Source organism: Aethalodelphis obliquidens, unplaced genomic scaffold (assembly GCF_003676395.1).
Source record: "Aethalodelphis obliquidens isolate GAN/ISIS:26980383/991018 unplaced genomic scaffold, ASM367639v1 scaffold8, whole genome shotgun sequence".
NCBI classification, from domain to species: domain Eukaryota; kingdom Metazoa; phylum Chordata; class Mammalia; order Artiodactyla; family Delphinidae; genus Aethalodelphis; species Aethalodelphis obliquidens.
Genome location: NW_020837952.1, coordinates 7,118,807 through 7,144,856, shown reverse-complemented (window position 1 = coordinate 7,144,856; position 26,050 = coordinate 7,118,807). Strand labels below are relative to the sequence as shown.

The window sequence follows — 26,050 nt, the reverse complement described above, 5'->3', positions numbered from 1 at the left end:
CCAAGGTCCAGGTAGAGGATAGGAGGAGGAGCAAAACTGGCTCCCCTGGGATCCTTCTCTAATCTTCCTCCTGCCACTGACCCACTTCCACAGGGGAGACAGAAGGGAATGAGACAGGAGGGGGAAGAGGTGGGAGAGCAGCTGCCCCCCCAGACCAGCGACCCAATTAATGGCCTTGCATGGGGCCAGGCGGCCTGGCCACAAAGACCCCTTTGTCCAGCTGCCTCACACCCCTGCTCCCCCCCTCCCACCTAGGAGAGAGCACTGCCTGAGATGCTAAGACGTTTAGAGGCACTAAGCCGGCCAGGAGGAGCTGGGATCGGGGGCCGGGCCCCGGTTCTTCCTTCTCCTCCCCGAGAGCCCGAGTGTGCTGCCCTGTCCAGCCTCCCCCCAACACAGGGGGGAAATAGTGTTCGTTCCGGAAAATCTGGAAAAGAGTTTCTCTTCTGGATATGGGGTGGGAGGATGATGAGGTCCAACTTCTGTAATATCAGAGAAGGAGGTCCAAACCCTAGGTTTTCGAGGTTCTTGGTTGTTTTTGATACTGATCAGGTATACGAAATCAAGCAAACTTGAACACGCGCCATCCGATAAGATGGGACGTGCGTGGTAATTGAAGTCAGCCCCTAGGCCCACACTCTGCATCCCATTCCAGGAGCTTCAGAGAAAAACATGCAGAATCAACCAAAGGGAAGGATAAAAATCTTCCACAAACTCCCTTGCTCCACACTCCCTGCCCTCAATGAACAGGATCCAGATGTGTCTCTTCCCACAGGCAGATGTTTTCTGACACGCGTTACAGGCACAGGACACGGTCCCCACCCCCCAGGGAAGATTGCCCCACACCCAGGGGCTTGCCTAGGGACTCACAAAGCCAGGCTTCTGCTCCAGGCCCAGACCTTGAGGGCAGTAGGAGAAGTCCCCATTCCCTGACTCACAGGCCTGAGGCCCTGCCTGTCCCCCCTGCCCCCAAAGAATCTCTCCCATTGCTCACGTGGGATCCAGACTCTCCCTGGGTCATGGGGGCCTCCAGGGGGAGAACTGCAGAGCTGGTGACCTGAGCTGCAGGTGGGAAGGAAGTCTGACCTATCATAGTTCCCTCTTCAGCCTGGGTGACTTTCCCATCAAGCAACTTCACAGAGCCTCAAAGATCTGCACTTCCTGGGGGACGCCTTTGGGGGCCCTGGAAGTGGACGCAGGGGGACAAAACTCCAGAACCCCCCGACCCCAGCTTCACTCACAGCATCTGCTCTTCTCTGTTCATACTCATGTAAGAAACCATCTGAAGAAAAGACCCCGCTATTTACAAAAATAAAAAGTACAAAAACGCTGATCTAGTATAAAGCTCTCATTTCACAGGTGGGAAACTGGAGACTGGAGAGGGGTAGTGACATGTCCAAGCACACACAGAGAAGTGCCCGGGGCGCAGGGGAGCAGGACAAGGCCTCATCCCCCCCAAAGGTGCGAGGACAGTCCTTGGATGGCGGGCCTCCAAACCTGTCAGGTGCCCACCTGAGAACTCACTGCATCCACCTGGGACAGGAGAGGTGGAAGAGCCCTTACCTCGGCAGTGGGGCCCCTCGTCCGACCCATCTGTGCAGTCCTGGACCCCGTTGCAGAGGCGGGACATGAGAATACACAGCTCGGTGCCCAGGCAATTGTGTTCGTTCGGCTGACATCGCTGGGTCTTACTCTGTGGACCTGGGGGCAGATGGAAAGGCCAGCATGACCGCGCTGGCTACAGAGGCTGTCCGCCTAGTTGTTCACTGGGGGAGGGGGTGGGGAACTGAGACTGGGGTTTCAGGCACCTGCACTTCTTAGATCTCAGGAGGCCTAGGGCCTGGATAGACTCTTCAACCTCGAGCTCTCCTATGCCATTCCCAACAGCAGCTACACACCTGGGAGCCGCCAGGTGGAGGGGAGAACTGGGTTTTAGCAAAGAGTCCACTCCCCAAATGCCGCACGCTGTGGACCCCCACGCCTCACATCTACACTCAGGAGACAAAGTACACCTCCTTCCTATAGCTCCCCAGGTCACAGAGCCTGGGGCTGAGAGCTGGACCAAGTCTTCTAGAACTGCACTTCCCAATATGCAGCATCGTACGTGGCTACTGAGCATTTGAAATGTGACTAGTTCCAACTGTAAGTATAAAATGCACACTGGCAAAAACAAACAAAAAACAATGGGAGTTCCCTGGTGGCTCAGTGGTTAGGACTCGGTGCTTTCACTACCACGGCCCTGGATTCAATCCCTGGTCGGGGAACTAACATCCCGCAAGCCACGTGGCATGGCCGGAAACAAACAAACAAACAAATAAATGAATAAATGAAATAAAATGCACACTGGTTTTTGAAGACTTAATACCACAGCCACAAAAAAGAATACAAAAGATCTCATTAATACTTTTAAACAAATAATATACTGAAATGATAATAGTTTGGATACATTGGGTAAAATAAAGTTGAAATTAATTTCACCTGATTATTTTTACCTTCTTGAGTGTGGCAACTAGAAAATTTCGAAATTGTGTACATGGCTTGCATTATATTTCTGTTGGATGCACTGTTACAGACCCCCAGCCCCAGAGCAGCTTGCCTGATGCAAGGCTCTGGAAACGGTCAAATGCTGTGGCCCACTGATGATGTCTTGGTACCTCCTTTGTTACCCAAGAAGATGGGCTGGGGGGAGGGCAGGGCAGAGCTCCTGAGGGGATTCTAAGGAGGCCAGGTGACCTAGGACACTGGCTAAACCTGTGGGCTGGTAGACAGACCACTGCCCATTGGCTCCCAAACCTGGACAGGGTGTGAGAGAGTGTCTGTTTATGAGCGCACCTGTCCGCCTGTGCCTGGTAGGAGTCCACATGCACAGGTGAGGGAGGTGTGTACCGTGGAGCAGAGTGGTGTGGAGTGAGGGTGAATCCATGGCCCTGGATTCAATCCCTGGTCGGGGAACTAACATCCCACAAGCCACATGTGCTGGTGCTTCTGGCCTTGGTATGTGCATTTCCATGTCCTTTTGGGAGCGAGTCTGGGTTTGTGTGTGCGTGTCTGGGAGCATCTGTCTGAGTGCAGGTTGTGTCTCTGCATCCCCATTTCAGAGTGTTGACTCTGCGTTGCTATGAGAGCATGTCTGTGCCAGCATCTGCCTCTGTCTGTGTATGTCGGGGAGGGTGGAGGGGAGTGAGTCAGTGCCCGGGAGGGACTGAGTGTGGGTGTGATAGGTCCAGGAGTGTGCATGAGTGGGGACAGTGTGGGGATGTGTATAAGGTGGGGTTTACATCAAATGAAAGGGAGGAGGATAAAAAGAGCCAGATCTGGACCTTCTGCATGGCTTTCTTTATCCCTAACGCCAAGCATTGGGGTCAGAAATGTGGGGCATAAAGACGGCATCAGACAAGAAGATGCTCCAGGCTGAGCCACGCCCCCATACAAACACTTGCAGAATATCCCTGGCTCCCACACCTCCAGGGCAGGGTATGAGGGTGAGGCAGACAGAACTGGTCGCTCCCTTTCTGGCCCTAAAATTACCCCTAATAATTATGGGTGAGGGTGTGGAGATGGGGCTGGGACAGGATAAAGCCGGAGAGAGAACGGAGACAGACCTAGGAACGCAGGATCCCCTAGACCCCAGCCCAGATGAGCCCCGCAGAGGAGAGACTCTGCCAGCTGCCCAGGACTCTAGGGTCCCGCCAGAAAGTCCTCCACTCCCCCCCACTGGCAGGGTAAAGCCTGGGTGGGGACCTTTCTCCCAGTTTAAACAGCTGCCTCTGATTACACCACTTACGGAGGGCAGGGGGAGCGGGGGAGGGCGGGAAATGCGCAGGGGTGGGGCTTCTGGGACAGAGACTTAGCAAGGGGCCAGTGGCCTTTGGCCTGGGAGCCTGAGGACAGGAAGGGGACCCAGCAAGACCTGGGGGCACTCATCAAGGATCAGGAGGTTCAGAGGTGGGAAGAAGAGGGATGAGCCAGAAGGGAGGGGAGCCTGGGCCCTCTCCTTCCAGGAAAGCTGTCAGCCCAGAGAACACAATCTCTGGCTGGCTTGGGGGTATAGCAGCTGAGGGAGCTCATTTCTGAGCACACCAAGCACCATGCCGGGCTCTTTGAAGAGGGGGAGAGGACAGTTTTAGCTGTGTCATGTACAAACAATCATAGAGCAAGGTCCACGCCGGACTAGAGCTCAACTGTCCTCATCCCAAACTGCCTGGGCCAAAAGGAAAAGGCAGGAATCGGTGGTGCGGGGGAGGGATCCAGAAAAGGCACTTACAAATCTCAGGAGCCTCGTCAGATCCGTCGGGGCAGTCCCGCTCACCGTCACAGCGCCAGCCCTTTGAGATACAGGTGATCTGGTCTCTGCAGGCAAACTGCTTTGGGCTGCAAGTCTTAGGGACTGGGGTCAAGGGAAGAAAACAGGGGTGTGCATGAGGGATACAGGCCAACTCTATGGCCTTAAGCGCTCTAGGGCTCCTCCTCCTCCCCCAGCATCAGTCTCCATCTGGCCCAGACTCTGACCCACGGTCCATGTGTTGGGGGGGGGTGGGCACGTGGCTGGGGTTCACTCCCAGAACACCGCGTACCTGCAACGGCGGGAGGGGAAGGATGCAGGGAGCACATTTTATTGTCGCCCGCTCAGTCCCGAAGACTGCCTGTTCGGTGTGCCCTCCCCCAGTCCTCAGGGTCAAAGCCCTTGCTGTTCTCTGTTACTCTGGTCAGACACCAGCAACCCCATTTTGCTGACTGAGAGCGATGGGGCATTTAGCCATTGACGTGTTTTCTCTTTATCTTCCTCCCTATCTCACTAGAGGTCCAGAGCTGGTCTTTTCTAACCTCTCTGCTCCTTCGCCCTCTGGGACACTTTTGGTCCCTGGGACCCATCATCCTGCCCACCTCCAACTCTTAACCACCAGGCCCCCAGATGGGATGTGTGTCTGGGGTGCCCTTGGCACAGTGGTGGCTTGGAGATGGCATCAGCAGAGGAGCCCTGCCTCCACCTGCATTCTCTAAAGACACAGCCTCCCTTGCTGGTTAGACTTTCAGCAGATGCCCTCAGAGGTAAGAAGCACCTAAGACTGCCCAGGATGACAGAGTTGGAGAGCTGAGGCAGGGGGATGGCTGGGGTGACCTGTAGGAGCTGGTTTCAGCCCAGCCGACCCGTTAAGGTCCTATATCCAGGACCTCTTTGCCCTAAACCCTCACCCCCACCAGCTTCCCTCTGCTCCTGCCCCATTCTCTTACCTCATTCTCCGGGGATGAATTAAAGACGGTAACGCTAACCCTCATTGTTACCTCAGTGTGTGCCAGGAAATGTGGTACACTAGTTCCTTCCACGTATCATCTCATTTAATCCTCTCCACAATATGACAAAGTAGGTACTACCAATACCACCATTCCCTAGATGAGGAAACCAAGCCTCAGAGAAGGTGGGTTCACACAGCAGGCAAGTGACAAAATCAGGACTCATACCAGTTGAGCTGACTCTAAGCTTTTAACCAACCAGTGCACACCAGTCTCCCCATTCTCACTGAGAGGCTCTCAGGAGTTGTTCCTCCCGATGCCGTCACCGTGCCCTCCACGGGAAGAAAAGTACCCCCCTCCTTCACCCCCAGCCAGTCTCCCAGCCCTTCATCGCCTCTTCCTTGGTCTGCGTCAATCCCATTTCCTCTTCGGCTGTCGTGCACTGGAAACCAGCTCTGTGCCAGGCACTGCACTAGGCACTGGGGTGCCAAGGAGGGGCAGGATGGCCCCTCAGGAGCCACAGCACCCTGGGAAGACAGCAGGGCAGAGTGAGCTCAGGGCTGGGACAGAGCAGAAGGAAAGTGTGTCAGGGCTCTGAGCAGGGAGGGATGGAGTGTGAGGGCAGCCACACTGAGAAGACGTCCTCCCTCCCTAACCCCCATCTCTGGCAGAGGGGACAGCACTCAGGCCCCTGGCCAGGATGAGAGCCGAGTTCAGGAAACACATCAAGGATGGCCTGGCTAGGCCCCCGGCCCCGGAGTCCCCCTCCCCTCCCCCCCACCCTGAGCAGGGAATAAAGGCCCCTTGAGGAGGTGGATAATGCTGAGTTCATTGCCCCACTGGGCCAGCTGTGAGGTCTTCCCGGGGAAACAGCCCGCCAGCCTAGTTAGCATGCCAGAGAACGGTCCTCTTCCCCTGGCCAGCCGAGACCGGCTGGTGGCGGGGCGGGTAGAGGGGGCTGGAAGGGGACTCAGAGGCAGATGGGCTGTTTGGAGCCCAGAAAGGCCCCCATGCCACCCCTGCCTCCACCTGGACTTTTAGTCCACGCCCCCTCTCCTCCCCAGGGTAGAACTCAGAGCCCAGGCCTGAGGTCACCGGTTGGTCACTCCAATCTCCCCTCCATTCCGAGTCCCAGCCATGGTCCCCTCCTCCTTTGGCCCTCACTTTGTCCCCCCCGCTGTCCCCCACCCCCATTTTTGGCCTGAACTCGACAGAGGAAACAGCAGCTGGCAAACTCCGAAAGCTGAAATGAGAGAGATTCACAAACCAGATGTGCTCTCGCGGAGGGAAGGGAGCGGGGGATGGGAGCGAAAGGAAGAGGAGCGCTCAGGGCCCCCGTCCCACAGCAGCATCCCTTTGGGCCGGGGCAGGGGGACTGGAGGTGCACGTCTCCCACAGGTCAGGGCAGCACAAGGATCTCGAGAGATGTGAAAGAACTTCCTTTCCATCAGGGATGGTGGAGAAAGCCCTAGGAATCTCAAGCATGAAGGCTGAGGCCTGTCTGTGATTTCCTTCAGGGGGAAGAGGGGAGGAAAGAAACAAATAACCTACTTCGGGGCAGTCTACACAGCCAAGGGAAGCCTCACTTGGAGGCAGAGGGAGCTGCAGTGCAGTGGGGTAGGAAACTTGTAATCTGCTTAGAGCCAGCAGCCAACCCCACTGCCCTCAGCTGCGCCTTCCGCATCTGATGCCAGCACCCAGGAAACCCACCTCTGTGGCCTTAGATGAGGGAACAACACGGCCCTAAGTTCAGGAGCAACTAGTGGCCTCCCCTGCCTCCTGCCCCTCATGAGACTTGGGGCTTTATAAGGATATGAACTAACATTTTTCAACATGGTCACTGTGTGTCAGCCACTGAGCTGAAACACTTTGTACACATTAACTCATTTAGGTCCTCAAACCCTGTGACATGGCTACTGTTGCAATCCCCATCATACAGATGAGGGAACTGAGGTACAGAGCGATTAGTGACTGAACCGGCAGTTCCTCACTGGCCACGATGATGGAGCCACATGAAGAAGGATGAAGAAGGGAAACGGCAGGGTCCTCTGGCGCTGGGAGTGGGCACAGGGATCATAGGAGATGGCAGTGGCCTTCAGGGCTCCTCAGAGAGGAGGGGAGAAGGTGGAGAAGACGGAAAGGGACAAGAACGGGACAGAAGAGGGAAGAGAGAAGGGAGAAGAAGGAGAGGACTACGGAGGGAGAGCGAGCGAGGTTGCAGAGAGAACGCCAGGACACAGGGGCCGTCTGTTCTCAGCTTTGCCCGGAGATGAATGTGACCGCCATGCTAACTCTGGCCAACACCCCTGCCCCCCCTCAAACCCAGGCACCCAGCCCAGCCATGGCCCCCAGGGCCACCAAGATGGAGCCAGAACAGGAGGTGCAGGGTTGGGTGTGCATCCAGACACAACACGGACCCCGCTGCCCTGCTCAAGCCTTGGCTGTCGTCCTGTCCCATTCTGGGACCTTGGGGGCAGGGTGGGGAAGGGCGGTGAGAGGGCCTGACCAGAGCAGAGAGAGTGACAGGGAAGTACAGCCCTGAGGGAGTCTTCTCCAGAGAAGGGGACCCATCTGTTGATCCCCTTGGGAGCAGAGATGGAGAGGAAGAGAGATGGTGAGATTTCCTAAAGACCCAGGAGACCTGAGACAGGGTAAGCATGAAAGAGACCCCTGAGACCCTTTTCAAGAGCAGACACAGCAGAGGGAGAGATAGGCTGTGTATCAGGGGATGTTTTCTGAAAGGACCCACATGATATATCTAAGGGAACAGAGGAGCCAGGGGGTGGCCAGGGGGTGGGGGACAGAGCCTGCAGGAATCTAAACTTTCAAACATATGGGGGTGGGACAGCAGGGGCCTCCCAGACCCTAACCAAGAGCTTTTCACTGAATTTTATGTATTTTGGGTGTTACCGGTGGCTCCTTCCCCGCAGCTCAACGAGGCTCAGACACATTTTTGTCATTCCTGAGTCTGGGCCTCTGCTTTGCGGCCTGGACAGACAGACAGGATGGCTTGGGCTGCTGGGGGAGGGGAAGGGTCTCCCCCTCCATCTTGAGTCAATATTGACTCAGCAGGACATTAGCCTGACCTCCCCACCATCTTTTCCTTTCCCCACAAGTAAAATCAGACCCTTTGAATGTCTCCAGAGGTCAGCATATCTCTCACCAGGCCTTTAGAAGGCCTTTCCACCTACCCCCCAACACACACACACAGCTTATGTGCTGCAGAAGGAAAAGCTCTAGGCTCCTGACCCATTCCTCACACCTTTCTCCAGTTCTCAGGTTATGAGGAAGTTCTGCCAGAAGTCTAACCTCCCTCCTCCTGTCTGAATTATCTGCACTCCCTCTCTTACTCAACCCACAAAGGGTATCAAGTTCCCTTCCTCCAGAAACATTCTCCCCAAAATTAGTGGAGGGGGAAGAAGAGAGAGGAACTTGGAGGAAAGTGGAGGGAGAACTTTCACTGCCGAATTGGATACTCCAAGCTTGGCCTGGGAGGGGAAGAATAACTCCAAAATGGCGAGCACGTGGGAAAGCCCAGGAGGGACTTCTGCTCCCAGGTAGCTTTCAAGATACCAAGAGGCCTGGGTGGAGGTGGATGGAGACAGACAGAGACAAAGCAAGAGACAGAGACTGAGAGAGACAGGACAAAGAATGCCACAAAGGATGAGGTAAGAGAGATGAGAGGATGAGAGACAGAGGTTCTTTGAGGCCAAGAGAGCACACACCAATGATACACAGACAGAGGCAAAAACGAGGGAAGGGGTCTCAGCTGAGAGGTTGCCAAGACAACGACACAGTTGTCTTGGGATGACCCCGGAGAACAACATCCCTGAGACTCAGGGTGGGGAAGCATATACCTTGACTTGGACAAAGAGAGTCTCTGCCCTGGTAGTGCCTGACCCAAGGGAGACTCAGAATAGGGGCCGCTGCCTCCCACAGAATTGGGAGGGTGAGAGGAAGGAAGACTGAAGCTCTTCAACAGGGAAGCCAAGGCCTCCAGGAGATTCTCATCTTCCCTGGGGGTGCAAGAGGGATAAATACCTCCCCTCACTGTCCCTCACCTCTTTCTCAGGCAGGTTTTACACTGGGGCCTGGGGCCACCGCACCGGAAGCAATCCGGAGCCAACTGCTTCCTTCTCCAAACAATGCAGGATCCTGCTAACCAGGCTGAAATCTGGGACTGAACACAGGGGCATGGGTCTAGGTTCTTCAAACACCCACACCCAGCACCCAGCTCCACCAGGTCAGGGAGAGCTTGCATGGTCCCACTCAACTGCGCTCAGATTCCCAGAGGGCAAGGAACCCCCATCCGGAGCTGGAGGACTTGGATGCTGGAGAGTTCATAGAGGGTTGGGGAGAGGGGTGGTGCCCTGAGAGGAAACTACAGAGGGGAATAAGCCTTAGGTTTGGGGTTTTGATATGCAAAGGCTGAGACTACAGCAAGAGGAAAGAAAGTTAGACTTGGTAAGGAAGGGCTTCCCAAAGGTAAGGAAGGGCTTCCCAAAGGTAAGGAAGGAGTTCTGTAAAGTTCCGGGGATTTGGACAGGATCTGGCTCTGACCAGAGCCCCTGCTGACATCTTTAAGAGGCCCAGTGATGGGGAGTGGTTGGGGGCAAAAAATATAGAGAGAAAATGGAGGAAGGGGGAGCAAGATTAGGAGAAAAGGAACTCTTGAGAAGCAGCCGCAAACATCAAAATATCCCCCCATCCCCACATCAACGTCCCACACATCCCTGGTTTGAAAGACGAGGGTGAGGGGAGATGTCCAAGATCTGAGTCTGACCAGGGGAGAAGGGAGTTTGGAACCATCTCTCAGAGAGCCAGAAGGCAAACAACTCAGTCTCATAACTCACTTAACTGTCCAGCTTGTCTGATAAATGGTAGTACCCTGGCTCGAGGGGGTACGTGGAGATGGGTAGGAGAGAGGGAGGCAGCCAGCCCTCTCCACTACAAAATGTTCCTAATCTCAGCAGGGACCTCAGTAACTCCTCTTCCCATTCCCCATTCCATCTGTTTCTCCATCCTCCCAGGTAGCAAGTATACTCAATTCTGTCTACTAGCAGGGAGTGACATTGCTCCCCAAAGAGAAGGGGACCCTGGGGATTGGGTTCAGGCATAGCAGAGAAGGCAGAAATGGTGGAGAAGGACCCTAGGGCTGCTCCCCTGCAGGGAAAGCAGCAAGGTCTGTGATAGCAGCAGAAAGGAAGGTTAGACATTGAGTCAGGTAAGCTGGAGCCAGGACGTGTCCTTCTCCAGAAAACGAAGGAGAAAGTTCCGTGTCTGTGGGCCTGAGACATGAGGGCAGGGGTGGGGATAGAGGAATCCGTAGGCTGTCCTGGACAACATTGGCCCTACAGGTCTGTGCAGTTTCCCTTTCCCACTCCCCAGAATGGGGTAGAACCGATGATTCACTATTCCCATTCTTAAGGTGAGCACAGTATGGGTGTTTGGGGAGGGGTCCTCGCTCCAGGACTTTGGATAGAGTTTGGTTTGAGCTGGGGTTACAGCTGTGGACTGGGTGGAAACTTACAAAAGCATGGGAGACCATTAAGGAAAACACATCCAGTCTCCCTCTTCCACTCACCACCCACCAACTTGGTGTGGCAGATAGCACCGCTTTGGAACCCTGGGGGTGAAGCTCCCTGGGGCCATTCCTGACCAGGCTGGGGACTTTTTCTGCTCTCCACAGAGACCCCCCTTTTCCCTCTGCCTTCCATCGTGGGGCTCTTGATGGGTCACTCTCTCTCAACATTTTTTTCTATCCCTCCCAGAAGTCGCTGTACCCAAATCTCTCTGCCTCAGTTTCCCCTCTCACTTCACAGGGCTGAGAACAAGAGGAAACAACATGCATAACTGAGGAAGTCATGGGCAAGGGCTGGTCTGAAGGGTATTCAGGGCAGAGCCTCTTTCCTCCTCTTGGGCAGATAATTGATGTGGGGTGGGGGGTAGGCGGACAGAGTCCCCAAGACGGCATAACTGAGAGCTACTGAATATATTGTCTTTCTGGGCACAGCTACTTCCTGACCCCTTAACCTCCCTCCCCCCACTGAAGCAAGTTGTGGGGAGGGGAAGAGAGAGAGAGAGAGAGATAGTCTGGTTTCAGAGAAAAACTTTCCCAATCACAATCTGGCAAAATTTAGAAGATGGAGGAGGGGTGCACGATGGTATTGGGTCCAGATTTTTCCCTGGATGAGAGGACTAAAATGACGGGAAGGGATGAGATCCCACCCCTTCCAAATCAGGGGCCCAGCCCAGCCCAACCCCATGACCCCAGCTCAAAGCTTGAGCAAGACTTGAACCAGTGACTCACAAGTAAGAGGGAAAATCGCTGACATTAAAGAAAGGCAAGAGGGCCCCCCATTTCTCCAAAAGGACACGGCTCTAGCCCAAACCTAACTGCAGTCTACAAAGTGTGTGCGTATGAGGGGAGGAGGGGAAATGCTGGAGAGAAATAAACACATCTACCAAAGGAGCAGGGAATTAGGGGGTGGGGGCATAGCCATAACCCCATCCAGCCTCCAACTCTCCTTCCAGTACAAACTGTGATCAGACCAGAAGTCAGGGAGAAAGCAGCCTTCCTCCACCCTCCCACCTCAGCATTCCAGGCCATTCTCCAGTCCCCTTCCCCAATGATGACATCTAACGTTTTTCATCTCAAAGCTCCCAGGAATTAAGAAGGAAAATTCAAAGTCATATAGCTTCGCCTTCCCCCACCCGCTACACCCCCCAACACAGCCCTTTCCAGGCTACTGACAGAGGCCCTGAGAGGGGGAAGTGCTCATTTCGGAACCCAGGCTGGCAGCCCGCTGGATCCTGGACCCAGGCCTTCAAGCCCGGTCTCCAAGGGCCCAGATTCCACACCCAAGCAGGGGGCCCTCCCGTGGCCCTCTCTCTCCCCACCACAGCCATCCTCCCTGTCCTGCCTGCCCTCTGCCCAGCGGGGCACCCCTGACCCGGCTACCCTTCCAGATGCAGAGGCCACTGCAAAAGGACCCCCGCCCCCTTTTGCAGCCAGTAAACAGCAAATCCGGATTCCTTTACAATTCAGATGTGTTGTGTGGGGGGGTGGAGGATGTAGGGGAGGCAGAGGCCCTCCCCCACCAGAGATAGGAAAAGAAGGCCTCTAGATGTCAGGATCAGTAAAAAGGGGATCCCTCCTCTCCCTTCCCAGGCCTCTGGTCTTTGTTTGGGCTGGGGGGGTCCCAGAAGCATCATTTGCCCGGGGCCCCTATCCTCCAAATTGGACCCCCATCCCCACCCCCAGTCAGGCCGCTGCTGTGTCAGCTGGACTGGGATAACAAAAGGCACCCCCTCCCGCGTCTCCCTTTCCCATCCGAACGCAGGAGTGGGGGCTGGGGAGTGGGTGTCCCCAGGGGTCCAAGGGGGCCGCGGAATCTCACTCACCATCGACAGCGGCCGCGACCAGAGCTGAGAGCAGGGGCAGCAACAGCAGCAGCGGCGGGGTCAGCATGGTGTGGGCTGATGCAAGCAGCAGCCCCCTGCCCTCTGGTCCTGTTACTTTTCGCCGTCGCCGCCCCCCCCAATTGGGGGGTCCCCCTTTTCCTCCTTCCTCCCTTCTCCTCCTCTATTCTTATCCTATCCTTCAGCAAAGCTCACCAGGGGTCTGGGTGAAGAGGTAGAGTTCGGAGCCCCTTGGGGAGGGCCTGCAGACGGGGGTGCACCCTCTGCCCCCAAATCCAAACCCTTCACCCCCGGCTTTTCTCTTCGTTCCTCTTTTTCCCCCTCCCGGGCGAAGCTCACAGCCCCATCTCCGAGCCGCCTCCGGCTGCAAAAATGCACAATTGGGAGGAGGCGGGGTGGGGGAGTGGGGGGCGTGGACCGGGTGGGGGAGCCTTCGGAAGGGGCCTGATGGAGCTATGGGGTCTCCCCTCGTTTCCGCCTCCTCAGTGCACGGGCCTGGAGCTCGCACCACTGTTCCCCGGACTGAGGTGCCGCGGGGCGGGCTGAGGTGGGGGGAGAGGGAGGGGACCGGGAGAGGAGGGAGGGAGAGAAGGGGCGGGGAAAGAAAAAAACGGGGGGGGGGGGGGGGAGAAAGAGCTACGCGGCAATCCTGTGAGTGCGCATGCGCCGATTTGGCGCGCTGCCCTGGGGAGGGGGAGTCAGAGCGGCGACCAGATCTGGATCTCTGGCTACCGGTCCGAGAGCGGGGGGTTCCCGGGGTCCCGCTGGCTGGCTTTGGGCCTGGAGCGCCCATTCCCGTGACTGGGCCTTTCTCCCTGGCGCTCGGCAGCTGAAGGGGCGAGGGGGGTTGGGCAGGGGGGGTTGAGGAGAGCTGAGCGGCTTTTCTTTGAAACTCGGTGTCTTTCCCTAGAATTTCAGGCCCCGTCTGCGGATCCAAGACCGGGAGGTCTGGACCGAGGCCTGATCTCCTGGGGAACCCTGACTGTGCCTTCCCATGACTGGGGTGGGGTCGGGGGCTGCCAGTCCGCGGGGAAGATGCGGGGAGAAGCTGAGCTTTGATTTGGAGACTTTGTAAAACCTGGACGGGGATTGGGGCCTGCGGCGGAGGGGGGCGGGGTGGGGGAGGGGCCGAGACGGCCTGCCCCAACCTCGCTCCCGGACTTGGAGTAAACAGGGACACCCGCCGGGACACGCCGGAGCTTGTCCGCCCGCCTAGGGCTTGGGGATGGAGCCCACCTTAGTGCCCGCCCCGCCCTGCTTGCCTGGCACCGGGAGAGGCAGGCCCTGGTTTGGAGGGAGGTGAGTCACCAGCGGGTGGGGTTAAGTAAGTTCCACCCACCTTCGCTCCAAGAGGTCGGGGCTCATTTATTTTTTTGTTTGGTGTTTTGTTTTTTTATACCTTCTGACTGGCTTCCCACCAAGTCGGGGTTTTAGATTCCGAGCAACAGGGATTTGGAATAAGATGAGGGACTCTGGACCTCTGTTTCCAGGCCTCGAGTTCTAAGGAGGTGTCTGCTGAGTGCCGGACCTTTGTCCCAGCCTGAGCCCGTAAGGGAATGCTGCTTTGAGTCCACAGGGCGCCGGGCGGTTCCCAGAGCCCAGTGAATGTGCTTCTGGCCACTGCCCCCTTCAGGGCGGTGTTTTAAGGCTGTACCTTGGGTGTCTGACTTTCTGGTGTCTGGAAGTCAGAGTTCAGGGAGACAGCAGGCGACGCCAGAAATTCACATTAGAGATGAGGGAGGCTTGCACCACCCTTCTCCCTTTTAAAGTTCTGTTCAAGGAAAGGCCCCAAATCCTCACGCCAGCCTGGCCCTGGCAGAAAGTGGAGCAGCATGGAGGACTTGTCTATTGATGGCAGTGAGAGCAAGAGAGGAATCCAGAAGGAGCTAGACCTTTTCACCAAACCAGAGCTTCCTCCTGGCTCGCGTTGCTCAAGGCCAAGGCCACCTGCCTTTAGTCTCCCAGGCCAGAAACCTCAGACTTACTGCCAACTTGTCTTGTGGGCCTTTCTCTCCTATACCAATCTTGGAAACCTGTGCTGAAGATTTGTCATTTTTTTCCTTTGAAATAGAGTTCAGATTTCCTCCGTTTCCACTGCTGGAGTTTCTTTGGGCAGGGGTGGGGTCTTATTCATCCTTTCATCCAGACCTCATGGGCTAACACAGTGGTGGTCTCATGGCAGCGACTTACTAACATTTTAATGAACTCCTACTAGGTTCCTTCTTCTCCCAGGACCCTCTCTCCTTGTTGTCATCCAAGTGAAGTCAGATTGAAACAGACTTCAGACGGCTTTGCAAGGAAAAAGCTAGCTGGAGTGACCATACGTAGCCCAAGAGGGTTATGAGGGGGCAGCCCCATTCCTCTCCCTGATACCTGTCTCATGCAGGTGAAATCTTCCTGCAACTGCTTTCCCTGTGTCTCTTCCTGGCTGGCAAACCTCTACTGGGTGTCTATAGACAATGGAATCAAATGTGGACTCTTCTCCCAGTCCTGGCCTCCCAATATCTGGCCTCAGCCAGCATATCAACACTTCTCGTTTGCTACGTCCCAACCCCTGCTATCTCCTGAATGTGAATGTGTGTTTATTTTTATGAACGTTATATTGTAAAAATGGTAATACTTAGTGGTTGCAAAACTCAGAGTATAGGAAGGTACAAGATGAAAAGTAAACTTGCCACTACTCTCCATACTCCCATTCTTCAGTCCCACCCTCAGAATAATCACTACTAAGAGTTCCTTGGGTCTCCTTCCAAGAGGTTTTTTTTTTGAAATGATAAACAGGGAATTCCTTGGTGGTCCAGTGGTTAGGACTCAGTGCTTTCACTGCCAGGGGCCCAGCTACAATCCTTAGTCGGGGAACTAAGACCCCACAAGCCACTTGGTGTGGCCAAAAAAAAACGATAAACAAATATAAACATCTTTTAAAACCACAAATGAGCTCATACAGTATATACTGTTCTGGAACTTGCTTTTTTTTCAGTTAACTCATCTTGATCCCTTTCCACATTGTACACACACATCTAGCTCACTCTTTGTATTGGCTACTTGGAATCTCCTTGCTTGGATACTCCACAGTCTACTGGGATTGTTGGGCCCTTGGGTTATTTCCAATGTGTGAAGTGCTGAGGTTGTCTCTATAAGACAAGAGAATGCATATTTCTACTTGAGCCTTTAATTATACTCTTCTCTCAGCTGCTTCCTACCCTCATCAGCAAGGCTCTCCTGTTATTCTCACTCTGCCCATCACTCCTGTTCCAAACTTGCTCTCAAGATAGCCTCAGTACCGAGAACTTAGCACTTAATTTCGAGGGTTCTGTGTCTACCATCAGACCATAAGGTGGTCCCTAAGGGCAAGTAACATGTCTTTTACTTCTTGTATCCACCCAGTGTTAGGACCTCTTGATTGTTCAGTGGGTAAGCTGACAGGAGTGTTAGGACTAGGGGAGTCTGCACTGGTAGAGGAGACAATCATAACTAAGTACCATCGAACGGGATGTGACTGGAAGCATTTTCTCCGTATTTCTCCTATAGCACCCGTTATATAGTCCCTCTCTCCCTCAGCTTCTTCTCTTTCTCCCCACTTCTATTCAAAGAAGCTTTTTCCATCTTCAAACCCTTGAGTTGGAATTGTAACCAAATAGAGGAAACCAAGGAGGAATTCTCTGCAACCCATGATCGGGAAACCAAGAATGGTGACAGTGGGCAAAGAAATTGGTGAAGAGGATATCCCCTTTTTTTGGATCTCCCAGCAGATTATTAAACATCTCCCTTTCCTGTCGACTGTAACAGGCACTGAGATGGGGCATTAAGGGGGCAGCTCTGGGATTGAATGTCAGGCCAGAGACTGACACCACCTAGCGGTCAGCTAAAGAAGTGTAAACAGGAAGAGTGTCTGAAGGGTCTGGTGGAAAGTGGGAAGAGAACCAAGATTTACTGAGTACTTACCATATACTAAGTCCATGCAGTGGATTTTACATGGATTAGCTCATTTAAGTCTTATAACCGCCTTGTGGCATAAGTGTTCTTTTCAGTTTGTAGATAAGGAAATAGAGTCTCAGAAAAATTAAGGAATCTGCCCCAAAGCACAGTGCAGATTGGAGCCCAGTTTTCTTTCATTTAATAAACATTTATTAGGTACCTCATATGTGCCAGTTACATTGGTAAGCACTAGGGACGAGAGATGGAAACACACAGTCTCAGCCTTCAAGAAGTGTACAGGTTAGTGGGGCTGTGCAACTAAATCACTGACAGTTACAACAAAGTACCTTAATGCCTGCGATAAAGGTACATGGCACAGAGGGAACCAGGGCAGGATACCTATTCCAGATAAGAGGGTCAAAGCAGGGCAGAGTAGATGATACCAGGCTATGTGTTGAAAGAGAGGAAGGAGATGATAAACAATGACAGAAGGAAAGTGTGTTTTAGGCTGGAGGACAGGCAAAGGCATGGAGGCATGAAGAAGTTTAAAACATTTGAGGCAGTTATGGTATGACTGAAGCTTAAGGTACTTATTGGGGAAGATAATGGATGAAGTATCAGGGATCCTAACCAAAAGGGTGATTTTAGCCACACTAAGGACTTAGAATTTTTTTCTAGAAGTAGTGGGGAGCCAGGTGAGAAATTGATGAAGTCCTTAACGCACAAGGCATAGAGCTGAAGAGGAAGAGGATTCCAGGTAAAGAGGTAGGATCAAGTATATCAATTAGTTTATCATGTTGGCCTAGAGGATAGTGACAGGGAAAGCTGAGTCTAGAAACTGTGGCTCACATTAGAATGTTCTCAACTTCTCAGATTTTGGCAGCACGTTAGAATCACCCAGGGAGTTTTAAAATCCCAGTGCTGACAAAAAAAATTCTCAGTGCCAGAGAACTTGTACTACTTGACTTCAAGACTTATAAGCTACTGTAATCAAGACACTATGGTACTGGCATAAGGACTGACAAAGAGATCCGTGGGATAGAATAGAGGGCCAGAAATGACTCACACTTAAAGGTCATTTAATTTTGATGAAGATGTCAAAGCAATCCACTGGGAAAAGGAATATCTTTCCAACAATTGTGCTGGAACAACTGAATATCCATATGGGAGAAATAAGTAAATCGTGATCCCTACCTCACACCATGTACAAAAATTGATTCAAGATTAATGATTAAAAAAAAAGATTAATGATAGACCTTAGCCATACAAGCTAATCATAAATTAATGATAGACCTTAGCCATACAAGCTAAATCATAAGGTTTTTAGGTTGAAGACACAGAATATCTTCATGACTTGGAAGTAGGCAAAAATTTCTTATGTTATAGAAAGCAATAACCATAAAAGAAAAAAAAATTGATAAAAGAAATATCAAAATTGATGCTCATCAAAAGACACCATTAAGAAAAGTGAATAAGTAAGCCAAAAGGTAAGCAAAATATTGATCTCACAAAGAACTGGTATTGGGACTTTCCTGGCGGTCCAGTGGTAAGACTCCGCACTTCCATTGCAGGGGGCGTGGGTTCAATCCCTGACCAGGGAACTAAGATCCCACATGCCATGCGGTGCAGCCAAAAAAAAAAAAAAAAAAGGTATCCAGGATACATAAAAAAGTTCCTATAACACAGTAATAAAAAGACACCCCATTTTAAAAAGATGGACAAAAGATTTGAACAGATACATCACAAAAGAACATGTATGAATGCCCAATAAGCACATGAAAAGTGCTCAGTATCTCTAGTCATCAAGAAAATGCAAATTAAAACCAGTGAGAGAATTCTCCATACTCACCAAAATGGTTAAGCTTTAAAAAACTGACAATACCAAATGCTAGTGAGAATGTACAGCAACTGGAACTCTCATACAGTGTTGGGAATGTAAAATGTACTATAAATTTGGAAAAATATGTAGCAGTTTCTTATATAACTAAGCACATATCTACCCCATGACCCAGCAATTATACTCCTAGTTATTTATTCAAGGGAAATCAAAACATATGGTCACACAAAGATTCAAACAATGTTCCTAGGGCTTCCCTGGTGGAGCAGTGGTTAAGAATCTGCCTGCCAATGCAGGGGACACGGGTTTGAGCCCTGGTCTGGGAAGATCCCACATGCCGCGGAGCAGCTATGCCCATGCGCCACAACTACTGAGCCTGTGCTCTAGAGCCGACGCTCCCCAACAAGAGAAGCCACCACAATGAGAAGCTGTGCACCGCAATGGTAGCCCCCACTCCCCGCAACTAAAGAAAGCCCGCGCGCAGCAAAGAAGACCCAATACAGCCATAAATAAATAAATAAATAAAACTTTTAAAAAAAGTAATGTTCATAGTAGTTTTCTTCATAATAGCCAAAAACTGGCTATGGCCCAGGTAGCTATCATTTTTTTACAAAAGGATAAACAAACTATGGTATATCTGTACCATGGGATACTACTTAGTAATAAAAATGGACACACTATGGATACACACAACAACACGATAAATCTCAAGACACAGTGAGTAAGAGAAGCCAGACATAAAAGCACATCCTGGTTTTTTGTTTTGTTTTGTTTTGTTTTTTTGTTTTGTTTTGTTTTGTTTTTAATTGAAGTATAGTTGATTTACAATGTGTGCCAATCTCTGATGTACAGCAAAGTGACTCAGTTATACACATATAGACATTCTTTTTTTATATTATTTTCCATTATGGTTTATCACAGGGTATGGAATATAGCTCCCTGTGCTATACATTAGGACCTTGTTTATCCATTCTAAATGTAATAGTTTGCATCTACCAACCCCAAACTCCCAGTCCATCCCTCTCCCTCCAAAGCACATCCTGTTTTATTCCATTTATATGAATTCTAGAACAGACAAAACAAAGCTACCGTGGAAAAAATTAGAACAGTGGCTCCCCCAGGGGGTGGGGTGAGGAAAATGACCTACATCTTGATAGGGATGTAAATGTCATACAGCGACCAAGTGGTAGGGCAAGGATTTGAACCCAGGTGGCCTGGCCCCAGAGCCCATGGTTTTAACCACGTTACATTGCTTTGCCCCTCGTATGCTGCAGCCTTGAGTGTGGATGAGGTTACAAGGAAGTGTAGCCTGTGAAGACAGGAGACCGAGAAAGGAGCACCCAGACAGGTAGGAGGAAGACTAGGAGACAGGGACCATGAAAACCAGTGGGGGAAGAGCTTATTCAAGAGTGGCTAACAGTGTTGAATGCTGCTGAGCCGTCCAGACAGAAAAGGGACAGGTCATCATTCTAGGAGGGCATGTGTGACATGGGTCAGAACAGTTTCTTTGGACTGGTGGGGGCAGTAGCCAGCTGGCAGTGTACTGAGGAGGTGAGGAAGGGAAGACAGGGAACGTGAATAACTCCCAAGAAGCTTGGCTGTACAAGGGAAGAGGGAAAGGCAAGACAGTAATTAGAGTGCTAGTTAGAGGGCTGGAATTTCCTTGCAGAGGTTCAATCCTGATCTCAGTTGGCTCCATCCAGAGATGCCTGCTTTCGCCCTCCCACCAGGGCTGCTAATTGTCCTTCTGTGAGGTGAAGGTCTGTTGGCCACAGTAAGCCCCTGACAGCCGCAGGGACCTTGACATTTGGGACCTTGAGATCAGCTGACCCCACCATTGCTCACATCCTGTCATCCTTGGCAGGCCTCAATGGGCGTTCACCCTTCTCCACTCAGCCTAGTGATTCTTCTTCCTGACCACCCTTGCACTGCTCCCCAATCCCTTCCTTGCACAAGGCACTGGGTCACCCTTGGCTCAGATTCTCCTTGCCCCTCTTTGCTTGTCTGAAACATGGCTCTTCCCTGAGGACACTTTTTTTTTTTTTAAAGAGATATCACTTATTCTCCCAAGTGGACAAGTCAGGTGGTGGTGGGAGCAAGGGCAGTCAGCCTGCTCTGTGCTCTCCATTTCTTACAGTCAATGTGGCTCCACCAAAGTCTCAGTTAGGGGTGCATCGAGCAGCAAGGACCAGAAAACCCAATTAAAGGAGATTGAATAAAGAGTTTTAGAACAGATCCAGGGCTGGTTGATTCATCAAGAGTTTTCTACCACTTCACGCTGATATTCTGTCTTCAGTGGTTGATGGTCTCTTTCCTCACAGTTGCAACATAGTTGCAGCTATTCCAGACATCACATGTGGACTTGACATTGAAGAAAAACAAAATATTTTCCAAGATCCTCCCAAAGTCCTACTGGCCAGGACAATGGAAATACCATGATTGACAAGACCAATGAGATTCATCCCCTAAATGCATGGGAAAGGAACACCTGTATAAAATCCAGATTTTGCCAACAAGGGAGAAAGACACACTGCTGAGCAGGCATCATCAGTGTTTGCCCCGACAGTCATACAAATTCCTCTTCCTTTTAAGGGCCAGCTATTTCACCTTCCATTGAGAATATGTGTAGCATACTGCTTAAGGGCAACAGTGCTTATGCCAGGCTAACTGGCTACAAATCCCAGCTTACTTGCCAGCTCTTTGGCCTTGGGCAGATTACTTAAACTTTCCACACTGCAGTTGCCTCATCTGTAAAACGAGTGCTATCAGCACCATCCAACAGAACTTACTGTGATGATGGAAATGTCCCACGCTTGTGCTCATAAAGTAGCCATTGGTCATACGTGGCTGTTGAGCATTTGAAATGAGACTAGTGCACCTGAGGAATTGAGTTTTTTAATTAAAATTAAAGAATCACAGGGACTTCTTTGGCGGTCCAGTGGTTAAGACTCCCTACTCCAAATGCAGGGGGCATGGGTTTGATCCCTAATTGGGGAACTAAGATCCCACATGTGGCATCATACAGCCAAAAAAAAAAAATTAAAGTCATATATGGCTAGTGACTACCACATTGGGCACATAGCTCTATTTCACAGTATTGTCGTAGGATAAAATGTACAGTACCTATATTATATAAAAAGTAGGAATGAAGGTAACACATGAACCCTCACTAAACCTTATTACTTTTGCTGCCATCTGCTGATGGGTCATTTGCCCGCTCTCCTTGAAGAAAGACTTTGGCATACGACTCGCCGTCTTCCTGGCCACCTCAGGTCTTCAGCAAATCCAGGTGGCTTCAGTGTTCATGCAGGTAGTCTAGCAGCACCCTGGCCTCTTGGTTCTTGACCTCCTCAACTCCAGGGCTCACCTCCATGTTGCCATAGCCACTCACTCCCATAGCCGTGACCTCTGCCACACCCTCCCAGGAGAACTCGACGGAAATCTCACCCCCTTGTCTCCGACCAGCCCTTCAGTTCCTTCTTTCCCTTGCTCCCAGGAAGGCTGATCTTTAGGTTGGTTGAGACTTCCAGTTCCTTGACTCTGTTCTTGCCTTTCCCACTGGCTCCTCATGTCTTTACTTCTCTTCCTAACCGGCCTCAGTTCCACAATGCTTCACTTCTCCTCCTCCATCACATGGTCTCCTTCTTCATTATTATTAACCTTCTGAACAGTTCTCCTGGCTTCAGACTTACTCTTTAAATCCATCTTCCACACTGCAGCCAGGGTGGTCTCTCTACTAAATCTCATCATATTACTCACCTGCCCTAAATCCTCTAATGTTCCCCATTGACAACTACTACCATTTCCAGAAGGTACCTTGCTCCCACAGTATCCATGCTTTTGCACATGCTAGATCCCCTTCCTGGTTTAGCTCTCCTCCTGTTCTTTGCCTTGGTAACTCCTGAATCTTAATTTCCTTTAAGATTCTGTTCCGGCATCACCTCCCTGATCTCTCCTAACCCCTACCTAGTTTAGGTGCCCCTCCCACATGCTCTCACAGCACCCTGTGCTTCACTGGAATCACAGCCCCAATTATGCTGTTGTATCATTGTTGACAAATCTGACTCCCCCTCTCAGCTATAAGAGCCTAAGAACAGACACCCAACAAATTTTTTATTGAATTAACTGGACACAGATTCTGGGAGGATGGCTTTTGTTTGCTTGCTATCAGTTTGATTCACTTTTTTTAAAAAAATTTTATTTTTATTTTTGTCTGCATTGGGTTTTTGTTGCTGCAAGCAGGCTTTCTCTAGTTGCAGCGAGCGGGGGCCACTCTTGTTGCGGAGCATGGGCTCCAGGTGTGCGGGCCTCAGCAGTTGCGGCACACGGGCCCAGCAGTTGTGGCTCGCGGGCTCTAGAGCACAGGCTCAGCAGTTGTGGCGCATGCCTAGCCGCTCCGCGGCATGTGGGATCCTCCCGGACCAGGGCTCGAACCCGTGTCCCCTGCATTGGCAGGCGGACTCCCAACCACTGCACCACCAGGGAAGCCCTGATTCACTTTTTTAAAGGTGGAGGGATTTGAACATGTTTATATGCTGAGGGTAAAGAGCTATAATAGGGAATTCCATGGTGGTCCAGTGGTTAGAACTTGGCACTTTCACTGCCATGGTCCAGGTTCAATCCCTGGTCGGGCAACTAAGATCCCGCAAGACTCAAAGCATGGCCAGAAAAAAAAAGAGCTGTAATAATTAGCAACTGAGAGGCTGGAGATTTGGAGGATGGAGGGGACAATTAATGGAACAGTGCCTGGGGAGGCAGAAGGAGAAGCCCTGAGCACAGGTGGAGAAACATACTTTGGGCAGGGGCAGGGACAGAGACACCCTCTGCTCTGAGCCTGAAGGGATGGTGCAGGTGCTGATGAAATGTCTGTTGGCAGACAGCAGGAACCTGGAGGAGTTTCCAACTGATAGCCTCCATTTCCTCTAATCTAAATGGTGAGTTGGTATCAAGGTGGATGGAAATTTGGGGAGAATAGAAAAGGCCTGGGAGACAGAGCTGCCTAGGGGCCCACAGCACCTTCCCACACTTCTTCTGTGAAATTTTCCTTCTATCCCTCAATCCTCCACAAATCCCAGGCTGCTGCCCAGTGCTCCTGAATGTGGCGCGCGTTCACCTTGTCTGTGAAATATACTAAGCTCCTGCCATTAATCCATCACTGTTTAGTCCTCATATGAGAGAGTATGTAAAACAGCCCAGCCACAGGTACACAGTAAGCACTCAGTAAATGGTAGTTTTTGTATTCACTAGTGAGGATGAATTTTGTTTTTTTCTAGCTGCATAGCAGAGTCTACAGGATGATATGTGTCCCCGCCCTCTGGGAGCTTATGTCCTTGTCGGAGAAGGAGGTACCCATAATTAAAAAGCAATGCAAAGTGATATGTGATGGTTACCAACATCCAAATGGTGCTTTGTTTTTGATCACAACCAGCACTGAAAAGTATCTTTTACATGAAGACCTAGAACTCAGATAAATATATAAAACAGAAACAAATTTCATTAGACACCATTTATCCTCACTTTGTGTGATGCATTCTGATATTTTCTGTTCTATCATACTTTGTTTTAAAAAAGTGATGGTCAGTGGACTTCCCTGATGGCACAGTGGTTAAGAATCCGCCTGCCAGTGCAGGGGACATGGGTTCAATCCCTGGTCCGGGAAGATCCCACATGCCGTGGAGCAACTAAGGCGCATGAGCCACAACTACTGAGCCTGCGCTCAGGAGCCCGCGAGCCACAACTGAGCCTGCATGCTACAACTACTGAAGCCCGTGCGCCTAGAGCCGGTGCTCCACAACAAGAGAAGCCACTGCAGTGAGAAGCCCGTGCACCGCAATGAAGAGTAGCCCCCGCTCACTGCAACTAGAGAACGCCCCCGCGCAGCAGTGAAGACCCGACGCAGCCATAAATAAATGAATAAATAAATAAATTCATTAAAAAAATAGTGATGGTCAAGGCTCACTGTTATGGGTTGAACTGTGTCTCTCGAAAATTGGTATATTAATACATTGAATTCATATATCCCTCAAAAGTTCATATTCATATGAGGTACCCCCAGTACCTCAGAATGTGACCTGATTTGGAGATAGGGTCTTTACAAAGGTAATCAAGTTAAAATGAGGTCCTTAGGGTGGGCCCTAATCCAATATGACTGGTATCCTTATAAAAAGGGGAAACTTGGGAATTACCTGGTGGTTAGGACTCGGTGCTTTCATTGCCGCCGGGGCCCCAGGTTTTATCCCTGGTCGGGGAACTAAGATCCCGCAAGCTGCGTGGTGCAGCAAAAAATGGTGGAAACTTGGAGACAGACTTGCATATAGGGAGAATACCATGTTAATAGGAAGATATGGCCATCTACAAGCCGAGGAGAGGGGCCTGGAACGGATTCTCTCTCTCAGCCCGCAGAGGGGACCAACCCTGCCAACACCTTGACCTTGGACTTCGGGCCTCTGGTACTCTGACACAATGAATTCCTTCTGTGGTCTAAGCCATCCCCCACCCCCACCCCCAGCTGCGGTGCTTTGTTATGGCAGCCCTAGCAAACGAATACACTCACCAAACTGATTTTGTGACTCACCATTGGGTTGCAACATGCAGTTCATAGACTACAAAATGCTTTTTTCCTCTGCTTTCCCTCATGCGATCTTTACAGAAAGTGGACGGATGGTGGGACCCGGAGGAGGGTGAGGCAAGCAAAGCACTCGCTCTCAGGGTCATGCAAATGGGGGTGTCATTACCAGTAGTCTAGCCAACCACTCACTAGCACCACCTTGAAGATGAGTGCCTTCTCCAATTTGGCACCCTCGACACCTCCCCCTGGCCTAGGCCATGGCAAGTAGGTATAGCTTTTGTCTCCATTTGAGGGGTTGACACACAGTCACAAAGCTTTTAAGTGGAGTCAGACCCGTGTCAGATATGCCTCTAAATTCCTTTGACGACATCACAGTGTCCCCATCAGGGAAATCAGTTAGAGAAGATGATAATAAATATTGTTTTACCTCCAGTACTTGCTCCTCGCCTTCCTACCCCCCAAAAAGAGCAAAAGTTCACTCCTCTCCTCCTCTTGCCAAAGTTCTGAAGGACTTGGCCCTCCAGAGACCCTTAGATGGCAAAGCCTGAATTCAGCCAATGTCTGTGGATGTCTGCAGGCAGAGTGGGCACCCGGGAGCACACACGAAGCGCACGTGTCGTGAGTGCCTTTGTGCGCATGCTGTGATCCTAGCCGTTTAAACCCATGGACAGGTTGCCTGCCTGCCATCTCCACCCCGGCTCTCCCTCCTTTTCAACTGGCTGCCTTCCAGACACAATAAATACATAAACATACCTCCAATAGCCTCTGCCTTTGTGGCAGTAATATTACCCTCAAATCCGGGGACCCTATGTAGGATGGAGGCCCTTCTGTCTTCCTCCTGTCTGGCTAATTCTGGGACATAAAAATACTGCCTAACGTTTATTATGTGCCAGGTATTGTTCTAAGCCTTCACATGTATTATTGCATTTCACTCTCACAACTTTATAAGTTAAGACCATTATTTGCTCCATTTTACAGATGACAAAACTGAAGCACAAATAGTAAACTGCCCAGAGTTGTGCAGTTAGCAACGTTGGCAGGATCTGAACCCATGCGGCCTGTCCGCAGAGGCC

General features: G+C 51.4%; 1 protein-coding gene across 3 annotated transcripts in view; it reads right to left on the bottom strand.

Annotated features, from left to right (window-relative positions):
- The window catches only part of LRP1 (LDL receptor related protein 1), a 79,344-nt gene extending 66,167 nt beyond the window's left edge, over window positions 1-13,177 (bottom strand). The window contains exons 1-4 of one of the 3 annotated variants that reach the window (XM_027106736.1): window positions 12,637-13,176; window positions 5,233-5,388; window positions 4,265-4,387; window positions 1,564-1,701 (exon numbers count right to left, since the gene is read on the bottom strand). In XM_027106736.1, the coding sequence (XP_026962537.1) occupies window positions 1,564-1,630 (67 nt within the window). In that variant the 5' untranslated portion in view covers window positions 1,631-1,701; window positions 4,265-4,387; window positions 5,233-5,388; window positions 12,637-13,176. Of the gene's footprint in view, window positions 1-1,563; window positions 1,702-4,264; window positions 4,388-5,232; window positions 5,389-12,636 lie in introns of all 3 variants that reach the window. The other 2 variants (XM_027106737.1, XM_027106735.1) reach the window with 2 other exon arrangements.
- Window positions 13,178-26,050: the final 12,873 nt, after the last annotated feature.